The following is a 12,549-nucleotide window of genomic DNA, read 5'->3' as shown; positions in this document are numbered from 1 at the left end:
ATCAACATTCTGCACAACCAAAAACAAAAATGATTATTTATCCTAAATCTTTTCAAAATGAAAATCTATTGTTTAGTAATAAGAGTGTAATCTAATAGTAATTGTGCCAACTGCATACCATTTCTTTTATTTATTTTTTCTTTTTTAATTTCGAATTCCCATTTGTTTATAGGGACGTAAGTTCTTTGGATTTCATCTTGATTGTTTAATTATAAAGAGAGCAATATTTTTCATTTTTAAACTTTAATAAAATGAGGTTGGAATGCATGCCTTTTAAAATTAAATTTAAAACAAATAATTATTTCAATTTTTCAGTGATTATTTGTTTTTTAAGATCACGGGCCATTTGAAAGAGATTAGCTTTTTTGTTTTTTTAAGGATAGAGATTAGCTAGGATATGTAGCCTGTTTTCTTGAATGTCAGGAGGTCCATCTTTGCAACCGTTAAACTGTTCTTCAATTTCATGTCCATTCTGATCATAAGATAGTACTATAATTGTTAGAATCAAATCCTCTCATCTTCAAATTGTTCATGATAAGGGCATGTATAGATTTTATATATTTATCTCATCATGTCACATGATTCTCCCAAAATAATTATTTGTAACTTGCATCCACCACAGAATACACAGAAACCAAAACTGTTTTTAAAAAGGGGTACACATCATCAATAATTACTGGTTAGCTTACTAGAGTGACTTAACTTAAATTTATTTGATTTTAAAGGTTTCTTAAAGAACGTAAAATTTCAGTCCTTTCAAAATACTCTTTTTTTCCCTTTAAAATAACAACACTAACTTGTATTTTTTTTCCTAATTTTTTTTATTAAAAATAAAAAGAAGTTATTAAATAAAAAAAAGATTGATCGTAACAATATAGGTATTAGTACAACAGTATCAAAGTAACTGTTAAAAATCATCAAACATGTGAACTAATCAGAATAAAATTATTTGAACTTAACGAGTAATCTTAAATTGAAATCTTAAATTAAAATAAAAAATTAACTGCTAAAGGATACATTCACAATATCAACTAGTTTGAATTCGACTGGGTTGACTTAAGACCCAAGAAAAAAATTATGAGTAAATAAAAGAATTTGCTTATAAATGATAATTTTATTGTACTAATATACTTCAAAAAAAATTATTATAAAATTATATTTAAAAATAAATTTTAAATAAAATAATGATAATTTTAATAAACTATTTTATGAGTAAATAAAAGATTTTATTTTTAAATTTTTTTTAGGCCTCTCAAGTTCGTGAGACCCCTTAAATTGGATTTAGATGATTATATGTTAATCGATTTGTTAACTAACTTATAAATGAATTTGAATTTTCTGTTTTCTTTGTCCCCTTTCTCTCGAGCTGCTGCTTATTTAATATGAAAAGACACACAAGAAAGTGAATTCTACATAGACCACTTCGAGTCACAGCAAAATCTTTCTTTTATCATAGAGCAATGTGTACATAGTTTCTACATACATATGTTAAGAGTTACCACTTGAACTCCTTCCCAGTTACCTATCTTCTATATGTGAAAAAAGATTATTTTACAAGTTTATAAATATTAGGGGAAGAGAGGCATTCCGTGTCTCTCTAAAAATTTTAAATAATAAAAAAAAAAGTTGATTTGAAATTTAGATGAAAAATTTAAAAAAGTGATTTAAGAATAAAATTATCCAATAAAATGTGTATACCAAAGGAATAATTATTTTTATTAATAGTTATAGATAATATTGGACGTTAAATAAAATATTAAATTATAATTTCAATCCCCTATATTTTTTTAATATGTAAATTTGATTCATTGAACAAACGTTGATTTTGATGTAACATATTAGTGTTGACTTGAAACTTATGATCCTTTGTTCTTACACAAAATAATTAATCACTAAGATTCTTGTTTTATTTAGTTAATTATATTAATATTATTTTTATGTATCATTAGTAAAAAGTTATTAATTTTTCTTCAAATTATCAAAATTTATAAATTAAAAAATATTTAATATATAAATCATTTTAATTTCATTTTATATCATTTATATATTTCTATTTTACTAATTTATAATTAAATTTCATAAATTAATTACAAAAAAAAAATTGTAAATTAATTTTAATATCCATATTCTAAAAAAAAGAAATGTTTGAAATTGTCAATCTCCTTTGGCAATAACAACAAAAACATCAGCAATGGACCATATTCTTGGCAGCGACTTTTGAGAAGGGTTGATAATAGCTCGATCTTGGTTAGCCAGGCGATAGCCGATAACAATCTCGTTTCTTGTACGACCCCTAATCATTATATCATAGAAACACACTTCTTCCTTGTCAAATAAATACAACTCTGCTGCTTTCGTACACATCTCGTTCCCCTGCCATAAGTCAACCTATATGTAATTTTACCATAGAAATTTCTTCAGAATAAAGCAATAATAATAAGTTCAACCCACTGATACCTCCTCTGCAAATAATTCCTCAAGAACACGGTTAATTTGCTTGTCTTCTGCCACCATTGCTAGTGCCATGCTAACCAGCTCATTAGATAACACATAATCACTGATTCTTGACACAGACACTAGATTTCTAGTCCTAGAATCTAAAATTTCACTAATTATAATTGATTTAACTGAAGCTTGCTGCATGTCACGGATCCAAGAGTTGTGAGAGAACCCAGTGTCTTTGTATGGTAGACGTTTTGACTACCACAACATGAGACAATAGTCAGTGATGTGAACATGATAACCTTAATTTCAAATGCAACAAAACTGGATACCTGTATGTCCCGAATGAGTAGAAGGGTAGCTAGGGACCTTGAGTCAGAGTGAGCTACAGAGTCCTCCACTGACTCATCTGCAAGAATAAGGATCTGTCCTCTTGTAGTTAGTATACAGTTGAATAAAACTTTATTTTACTTTGCTTGACTGCCTTTAATCTAGCTAGAGATATTTTATTACACTTAATCCTATTTCAACACTTTGCTCGTAAGTTTACTTGGGTACAATAATGTTTAAAATTGAGCAAAGTATTAGAATGTGAGAAACGAGACAAGGAGAAACGCGAATGAAATACAATCTAAAGCTTTTGCAGAGTTTTAGAAAGATCTTGGGACAAAAAATGGAAAATGAAAGATATATAAGCTTGCCATATTTGGCAATTTGGTCTTTAACAGACCCAACCTCACCTACTAAAATAAGACTTTTGCGTTGCTCATAATTATTTTTTGACAGCATGGATATTTTATCCCATCCACAAACCTTGTGGTGGAAATCATTCTAACCGAATCATTTTTTCTAGCTAAAATTGTAAATTTGGTCCCCCTAGTTGTCTCCAATTTCGATTTTAGTCCACATTTAAATTTATTCACGAATTTAATCTCCATTTTATGTCCAATCCCGTAAATTTGGTCCCCAAAGCCAGATTTGGATGTTGACGGTTTACCACATGTCACCTTCTGATTGGACTATTCCAAACCTTTATGCAAAAAACATTTTTGAACCATCTTCTTGATCTCTCTCTCTCTCTAGACAAATGTACCAAAGAAAGACACAGCTGGAGCTCATCCTCCTCCACCTCGACACCTACGTCAGCTCCGTCGGGAAGCACACGCAGACGTTGTGGGTGTACGAGAACGACGAGATGGTGCACCGCACCGTCTCCTACATCCTCGGCCTCTACAAGATCTTCGACGAGATCCTCGTCAACGCCACCAACAACAAGCAACACGACCCGTCCATGGATGCCCTCAAGGTCACCATCAACGCCGAGGCCAATACCATCTCCGTCTTCAACAATGGCGACGGTGTTCCCGTGGAGATCCACCAGGAAGATAAGGTCTACGTCCCTGAACTCATCTTCGGCCACCTCCTTACTAGCAACAACTACAATGATAAGGTCTACGTCTTCAACAATGACAACGAGAAGAAGACTACCGGCGGACGAAACAGTTATGGTGCCAAGCTCACTAACATCTTCTCCACAGAGTTTGTCATCGAAACCGCCAATGGAAAGCGTAAGAAGAAGTATAAACAGGTCTTCATTTTCTCCCTGAAAGTTTGTTTTGTGTCTTTGTGTTTAATTGAACAGTTCTAGGGTTTTCAAGTCATTTAATTGGAGTATTTCTCAATTGAGTGATTGTTGTTTTAGGGGTTGATACGACACGCAGATCCTTTATGGTCCAATCACAACGTGACACATAACAGTCAATGTTCGTTTGTAACAATCAATGTCTAAATCTAGGCTTGAGGATCAAATTTACGGGATTGGACATAAATGAGAGACTAAATTTGTGAATAAATTTAAAGGGAGACTAAAATCGAAATTGGAGACAACCAGGGGGACCAAATTTGCAATTTTTCCTTTTTTCTATTCTTGAAAGGAGAAAGGATATTGCTAAAATTATACAAATGGGATAGAAGTATACTCAATCAGCTATCCAAAATTCTTATTGAATTAATTTGCATAAATATGATCATCTATTAATGTCCAGCTTTACCTTTTAGTTATTTATGACACCAGCCTCTAATATTCACATGGTGCATAAGAGCTAGAGGATTCCTTCCTCAAGGCACATCGATTCATTTCATACCTGAAATGCAATAATATGAAGAGAAAAAGATTCAAAACTTACAGAATCAAAAGTCTCCAGTGGAAGACCCTCCAGGTGCCGCCTAATCACAGCATTACCCTCCCTATGGACAAGTTTTATGTTCTCTAACTCAGAAACATCAAGTCCACCATCAACAAGCTTCTTTTCTCTTTCCTTTTCAGGAACCTCATTGAACATCCAAAGTTCTGAACCAGGAGCCAAGAGTGCCTCTAAAACCTATGAAACAACAACGATTAAGGAAATCTTAGAGGATAACGAAGCTAGAGTCAAGTTGCATATTAGTAGGAGATGAATCTATTAGATTAAAGCTATGTGTGACTATTTACCATTATTACATAATCCCATAGAGATTATTGGATGCAGTTTCTGCGTATATGTTCACTGCTGTCATTCTGATCTTTCCTTTTTTATATTTGGTGATTTTCTGATGTTTCCATAAACAATTGTAATTAATACATTAAACCTAATTAATTAGACCAGCAGGCATTAATAGATGCTGTTTCTTCTTGGTTGAAATACAATAAATTCAATGCATTTAAGTAGAGATTATTGGATGTAATAAAAGTGTTGTTCTGATGTTTCCATAAACAGCACACTAAACCTAACTAGTGTTTTATATTTAAATTTATAATAAATAATTTATATTATGATATAAGGTTATTTTTAAAATTCATGTTACCTAGTCTCTCTTTTCTTTTGTTGTCCGTTAAAATTTAGTATTCACTCCCATAGAATATGATTGGTTGTACAGCAATACAATAAGGCTTCATTTTTAAGTTTGGTAATTACTTCGTGGTCACAAATGAAATAATCCTTGATGCATATCTGTATCCATGTTTTAGTTTACACCAAAAAAGCAGTCTGTCTATTTTTTAACTGTTTTGAAAACTTATTCTCTACAACCGGTTTTGGAGTAGAAAATTAGGAACACAAATTTTTTTGTTTCCTTTAACCTATATTCGTGGATTCCCTACTCTCACTTCAAACCACCATCACCACCCGGACCTCAGCTGCAATCAGAGAACATTTGTAAGCTTTCAGAATTTAATTTTCAAAACAATATTCATAAAACAGGTTTTTTTTGGATATTTTTAGTCTGTGAAATAGTTCTATGAAATAATTTTTTGTTTAAAAAAATAAAAAGAATCAAACAGGCCACTAGATTCTGGAAATTGACTCCATAAACCTGTTAACACAATTAAGACAAATTTAGTTGGGAAAGATGGCTATGGATAATGAAGATATGAACACCGACAGAAGCTCCATAGGCAACCCTGTTAATGCTGGATTTGGTGGTATCAATAGGGATCAGCGTGGCAACTGGATCACTGGTTATGATTCGGAAGCTGTGGTTACACTACTAGCTTGAATGCTGACCTCCTTGCAATCAATTTTGGTATGATTTTGTGTTGGAATTTGGGTCACAGAACCATCGTTCGTGAATCTAATTCCAAGATTGCTTTGAATTTAATCATGAAAGGTGTGGACTCAACGCATCCTTATGCTCCTGTTGTTCAGAAGATTGAAGCTCTTTGTCATCAAGCTTGGTCCCTTTCCTTCATCCATACTTATAGGGAGGGGAACAAATGTGCAGGTTAGTTAGCTATAGCTGGAGGCACCCTGGATTCTCCTCTCACTGTTTGGGACCATTGTCCCACCTGCTATTTAAGTTTACCCTTTTAGCTGATGCTTTAGGCATTGGGACCCCTAGAGGGAAAACTTAGTTTGTTAGCTTCTTGTTTCCTGTTTCTGTTTAATCTTTCTGAATGATAAAAAAATAAAATCACCAGCTTGAAGGGGTTTGAAACCCCCTGGAGGCCCCTTGTGGCCAAGGCATGGCCACCATAGCTGAGAATAGTACCACAACCAAAGGGTGTAGCCATGTTGGGACACATGATGATCTTAGCAAAAAGAATACCAGCTCCTTGGTTCTTGTTAAGCGTATAGAAAGATATTAAAGAAGAGAATTGGTTCTTTCTAAACATCAATAGGATGGTGCATGATACCAGCGTCACTTGTAAAAAAAAAGTAAGGATACATAAGACCATAATATAGCGTAGGCAATTTAGAGAATTACCATGATCATATCATCAATATCACGACGCCAGCCACAAAACAATATCTTGTCAGGATACTTAGGTGGATCATGTATCCTTGAACAAAGTCCCTTATGTACCTGTCCAAGATATTTAACATTAAAAACAGCATGTAATACACACATAGAGAGAGATAGACGTGTTTGTGCATGCGTTTCTGATGGCAGGAATTTATCATGAGTCACCTACTATCATTAATTTAATAAATCCAAGACAATGTGCAACATATACTAGATTCTAAGCACCAAATCAGTATATTTTCCAATAAAGCAATCATACGTGGACACAGTTCAGCAAGAGAAGCTAGAACGGAAAGATAACCTCTGGAAGAGGACCTGGTGCGTAAGTGTCATCATCCTCAGCTATGACAAGGACTTCATCCCCATCTCTCAGGACATAACTATCATCTGGGTTGATGATAATCATGCCCCCATCTGCAGCAACCTTAACTCCACAAGGTATTGCATCAGGAAATGAAATTAATACATCTTTGAAAAAGAGACCATCCAGTTCAGGCCACCTTTTGATGTAAAACTCCGCATTCTCAAATCCCAAAATATCCTCCCATATCTGGCCAATAGAGGAAGCAAACGAACAAAACACTGAGTCACACGATGGAAAGGTACATGGAAACCAAATGCAACAGAGGAGTGATAAAATCCATAAAGTTTGAGACACTTTTAAGAACAGAAAAAATGGTAGTCAGTTTCTGTATGTAGGTAACAGACTATATATTACGATTGAAAATAGTTCATGCAGAAATTCATCTAGTAAGAGTCAGGGTTCATGAGGCATTCTGTATGTGACTTAGTAAACACACAGTAGCTATTATAAACACTAAGAATACATGAAGAAAAAGGGAGCAACACTTCATGAGGGTGGGTGGAAGATATCATCTCAAGGACTGACCTATCAATTTCAGTAATGCTTACGAGAAGGATTGAGTTATTTGACAAACCTGTGCAAGGCCAGGCTGTAGAGCACACTGAATCATCAAACGTCCAATTACATCATGTGCAACAACTGTTTCAATGAGTTCTCCGCCAACAAGTTTCACCAGAGGTTCGTTGTCAAGGTCACTCATCTCCACAACAACATGACCCCCTAAGCCCTCCCTTACACCTGTTAGGCTAAGAACAACTCTCAAAGCACGTGCATCACTCTGGAGATAGAGATTTGAGAAAAACATTGACTATGACGAAGTTACTATGGAAGAGTTAGACAACAATAACAATTAACAAAGGAATAATGAGTTAGGTAAATGACCTGATCTGCATTTTCATCTGAAGCTAATACAATGATTGCACGTGCCTTAGAAACTGAAACCTGTGAACAAATAATAATTAAATTTGAGAATGTAGAAAATAGGTAAACAACTCAAAACCCACTTTCCCCACATAATATGATTCAGAGATTATATAAAAAGGTATCATTTCCCTTGAAAGTAGAACAAAGAGTCAAAGATACCCCATCAATACCTTCTTTAGGTCAGCCAGTATAAGAGGACTGCCACTTCTACAAATTACGGATGTTCCCATGAAATCAAATTCCAACTTTGCTATGTCCATTTCCATTTCCTCCTTTTCTTTTTCTGCAAGCACCACAATAACACCACCACCAATACTCTTATTTGCTATTGCTAACTGCTTCAAAAGTGAGCCCTGCAATCAAGCATCACGTATCAGCTTCTTTTCTTCTTGTGAAGAAAAATAATTGATGCAAATCAGATGCACAGAACTCATGCAGAGGAGCTATCAGATAAAACAAATTCCCCAACATGACAGCCAACATCATATTCCATGTGAAATATCAAAAACTCAAAAAAGTCCATGGGGAACTGACGAGGAGATTACCAATTTGTCACTCCAACCAAGAATGAGTATGTGGTTTTTTTCAATCACTTCACTCTTCCCTTTTCTGAGAGAATCTACCTTCTCTGATATAGCATCTGAAACTAGCCCAAGCATCATAGCAAATATCAACATACCACCTGAACTAATTGAGACAGAGACAATCCTCTGCCCGGTTCCTTCTGTTTCAGCATGATTTCCTGAGTCAGCTACATAAGTCCAAGAATGCCAAAGTGCCTCAGCAAGGCTACCACCAGTCACCGCATACAAGGCTAAACCACCAAAGCCTATAAGAAATAGAGTTGCAAAGAGAAGGGCGAGCAGCTTTGCATAAGGATATATGGAGAAAAACACATCTACCATATAAGCAACCCTCTTCTTCAACGGTACATCCTCCTTGTTATTGTTTGTTCTCCTCAAGAAATTTACTATTTGAGGAAGGTAATCAAGATATTTGTACAACATAAAAGGTAAAATGAGGGTGACCACCACAATATACAAAGCAACTGTTCTACTGTCAGCGTTCAGGATATAAGAAAATGAACCATCAACTTTTTGTAAAGATGTCCTTTCATTGCCAGGACAAAAGTCAATTTGGCAGCACAGGTTAAGTTTCTCATCCTGCAACCAAAGAAATTGATAAAGAATCTATCCAGCAAGTTAATCACCATATTAATTTGTTGAATTAGAAGCTTACCTCCAGTTTTGTGAGCTTATATTGTAGATAAGCGGAATGGGGTACAAAAACAATAGAAGCAATAAAAAGCTGCAACAAAAAAGGGTTCAGATGACTGAGAATGAAATATTCAAAGAAATTGTATCGTCTCGTAGAAGAGCAAACAAAAGGGATCTAACTTAAGTATGATAATTGCAAAAGAGTAAGTAATGGTAGACAGAAAAGCCCAATAGGAACTATGTCCCACAAAAATGTTGATACCCTTTTGTAGAACATAGTATAAGTAGTTTTTGGTTTGGTGAGAGAATCCAATTGCAAAAGTTAAGAGAGAGACAGAGAGAATATATATATATATATATATATATATATATATATATATATATATATATATATGTATGTATGTATGTATGTATGTATGTATGTATAACCAAGTAAGTAAGTAACCAGATACAAGATCGGAGAGCGCTGATGGTGTTGAGGTCTGGTGACTTGTGAAGAGAGTGGCGACGAGGATGTGGAAGGAGGAGGAGGAGGTGGTGGTGGCGGTGGTGGAACAAGTGAGGGTTTGGGAAGGTTGAGGTTGTGGGGTTTGAAAGATGTTTTTTTTTTCTTGGTGGTGGTGCCAAGAAAAGAAGGGTAGTTCCATTGCTCGTCGGAGTCAGAGACAGAGACAGAGAAATGGGTGTGTTTTGGATTTGGAATTGTCTTGCTCCTCTTTAAGGGTGGCTTCCTTAGACTCAGATTCGGAAATTCCTCATTGCTCTTTCGCATTCTGCACTGAGCTGAGTTGAGTTGAGACAGATTCCCTTTGTGTTTGTGGGGCTCTCTCTCAGATGCTGAGGGATGGGTCCTGAGTGAGTTGAGTGGGATCTACAAAGAAAGAGAATGTGTTGTGTGTGCTGAATTCTATTCTATTGTTGTTGGAAAGTTGAAACAGAAGAAGAACAACCTCTGCTTCTGTGTTTTAAGAATGTAGTCTTTTTCACTTTTTCTGTCATGTTGACGTGGAATGGATACTCACCCAATCAACCTTTCTTCAAATTTCAGTTTTTTTTCTGTTTCTACCTTCAAAATGATTCCCATCAACAACAGGAGGATTACTTGCCTTCTTAAGTAGGACAAAATGTTGAAGATTACTACATGGTTAGAAAAAGAAAAGAAAAATCTTTAATATTGATTTTAGGACATTACTTTAAGTGGACCAATATTATAAATGGTCCAAAATGAAGCATAACTCTGAATGTTAGATTAGTCTTATTTCATAGATCAAATTTACATCTTTTGCATCTCAAAATCGATATTTTTTCTTTATCTTCAGATGAACTTTTATTTTGAAGCCATAATGAAAAGTGAATCTTATAGATTGTGAAAAGAGGTTTAGGAAACGTGGACTGGAATGCAAATTGGGATGGGGTGGCGTAGTCAGAGAAAAGGGGATTGGATGAGTTTGTTGAGAATCTTATAATTTTTTTCATAATTTCTTCGCTACAAATGGATCCAAGTTCAATCAGAAAATAAGAAGAAAAAAAAACATTTGATTGTGAATAGATTTGGAATTTAATTAGTGTGAAGATTTATTAATTGTTTCGTGAGAAGCATTGGATTTGATTAGAGTTATGGAGAATGGATGATGTTGATGTTGATGTTGTTTTGCCTCCTTCAGAAGTGAAGTGTCTTATTGCTGGATTGAAGAAGCAAATTTAAGATGGTGACGTTGCTGCATCTTTGGTTGTTGTGGCAGAGAAATGTTATGGTAAAATATACCCCTCAGATCAAAATAGATCACTGGGTCCACTCTAGAATTCACATATATTTATACGCACAAACAAATAAGCCATAGTCTTTTTCTACATGGTACGGAAATTATATACGGAGACAATGCACGGTTTTATAAAAGAAAATGATATTGAAGCAAATTATCATAAAAAATTTAATTAATTTTTTATTTCCTTAACTTTTTAAAAATTTAGTTTTTATAATTTCTGAACATTTGTTTCACCGTTTAAGGTCTCTCAACAATTTTTTCATTAATATTTTTAATCTCTAAATTTTTGTTTAATTGATAATATTTCTAAAATTTTAGAATTTTAATTTTTAATTCCTAAACAAGATTTTAAATCTATTATTTTCATTTATTTAATGAGATCTCAAAAATTATAAAAAAAAAATATTTAAGGACTAAAAACTTTAATAAAAAAGTTTAATGACATTCATTTGTCAAACAAAAATTTAGAAACTAAAAATTAACTTTCAAAAAAATTTAGAAACTAAAATATTAATTAAAAAGATAAAGATCGTTTGTGTCAAATATGATTAAATGTTGTTTAAATGTTAATTGGTGAAATGATATTGTAATCTTTTAAAATTACTATATAAATAATTATTAATCATCACTTATATCAAATGACATGAATGTTGTAAAAAGATTTAACACGTAGAGTGTGTGACTTATGGTAAATCCTATGATATTCTCTTTAATTTTTTTTACTGAAAAAAAATTAATATAAATATTTTTTTTATAAAAAATATGATATAAATGTTAACTAAATAGTAATTGACGAATTACACAAAGGGCTCATATTTATATGGTTCCCACTCAAGTTTTTAATTTATATTTAATCGAATTAAATAAATGCATATATGTATCAATCTTCAGCACTAAAGTTTTTTTATAAAAAAAAAACATTTTTTTTTATTTTGACGTTACAATGCTAATTAAATAACAATGGAATAATTGACCTTATTGTTAAAGTTATGTATAAAAATAGTAATTTTTTAAAAGATAAACATTTAAACAATTATAAAGAAGAAGAAAAACTTAGCCTTCCCTTTATAAGATTTTTGAATCCATCATTGATTTTAGGTAAAATAAGGTGATTTATCACTGGACCACTTAAAACTTCTTCACAATGGATTGATCCAAAGGTTTAGGAAATAAAAATTAAATGTGAAAAAAAAATTAAGAACTAAAAATTTAATTAAAAAAATATTGATCAACTTCATCTTTTTATCAAGCGACTTTAAAGAATTGATGATAATTGGCAAAAATAGGGATCAATTGTGGCAAATATGATGAAATGCTACTTAAATGTTAATTGATGAACTAATATTCTAGTTTTTTTAATTACTATATAAATGTTATACACGTATAAATATTTGAATTACTAATCACCAAAACACTTTTATCAAATGATATAAATATTGTCAATAGAGTCCAACTTACTTGATCAAATGGAATAAATAACTTATTCTAATTCTTATGGATAAAAAATGATATAAATGTTTTTTTATAAAAAAAATGATACAAATGTTAATTAAAT

At 32.8% G+C, this 12,549-nt stretch overlaps 1 protein-coding gene across 7 annotated transcripts; it reads right to left on the bottom strand.

Moving 5' to 3' along the window:
• Positions 1–2,101: 2,101 nt before the first annotated feature.
• Positions 2,102–10,650, bottom strand: LOC100802316 (probable ion channel SYM8). Of its 7 annotated transcripts, none has more exons than XM_003548305.5 (12): positions 9,674–10,645; positions 9,251–9,319; positions 8,557–9,174; positions 8,182–8,364; positions 7,970–8,029; positions 7,662–7,865; positions 7,025–7,273; positions 6,685–6,783; positions 4,629–4,823; positions 2,775–2,867; positions 2,458–2,700; positions 2,102–2,373 (listed from the first exon to the last, which is right to left on the bottom strand). In XM_003548305.5, exons 1-12 carry the CDS (start codon positions 9,998–10,000, stop codon positions 2,155–2,157), a joined length of 2,559 nt encoding a protein of 852 aa, XP_003548353.1. In that variant the 5' UTR covers positions 10,001–10,645; the 3' UTR covers positions 2,102–2,154. The 7 variants fall into 7 exon arrangements, 3 of the variants coding, with proteins under 3 accessions (XP_003548353.1, XP_006598803.1, XP_040866618.1); XM_006598740.4 differs by having other exon boundaries at positions 9,681–10,645; XR_001385523.3 differs by lacking the exon at positions 2,102–2,373 and having other exon boundaries at positions 2,559–2,700; positions 2,775–2,851; positions 9,674–10,650.
• Between the last annotated feature and the right edge of the window lie 1,899 nt (positions 10,651–12,549).

This window comes from Glycine max, chromosome 16, assembly GCF_000004515.6.
Source record: "Glycine max cultivar Williams 82 chromosome 16, Glycine_max_v4.0, whole genome shotgun sequence".
NCBI lineage: Eukaryota > Viridiplantae > Streptophyta > Magnoliopsida > Fabales > Fabaceae > Glycine > Glycine max.
The sequence above is the reverse complement of the archived record's forward strand: the minus strand, read 5'-3'. Positions and strand labels throughout refer to the sequence as shown.

Excerpts from the sequence above, each read along its gene's own strand:
- LOC100802316 (XM_003548305.5), bottom strand. The coding sequence starts at position 10,000 with ATGCGAAAGAGCAATGAGGAATTTCCGAATCTGAGTCTAAGGAAGCCA. Across the intron at positions 8,030-8,181 it reads TACTGGCTGACCTAAAGAAG|GTTTCAGTTTCTAAGGCACG; the intron begins GTATTGATGGGG and ends ATTTGTTCACAG. Across the intron at positions 4,824-6,684 it reads ATATTGATGATATGATCATG|GTTTTAGAGGCACTCTTGGC; the intron begins GTAATTCTCTAA and ends GTTGTTTCATAG.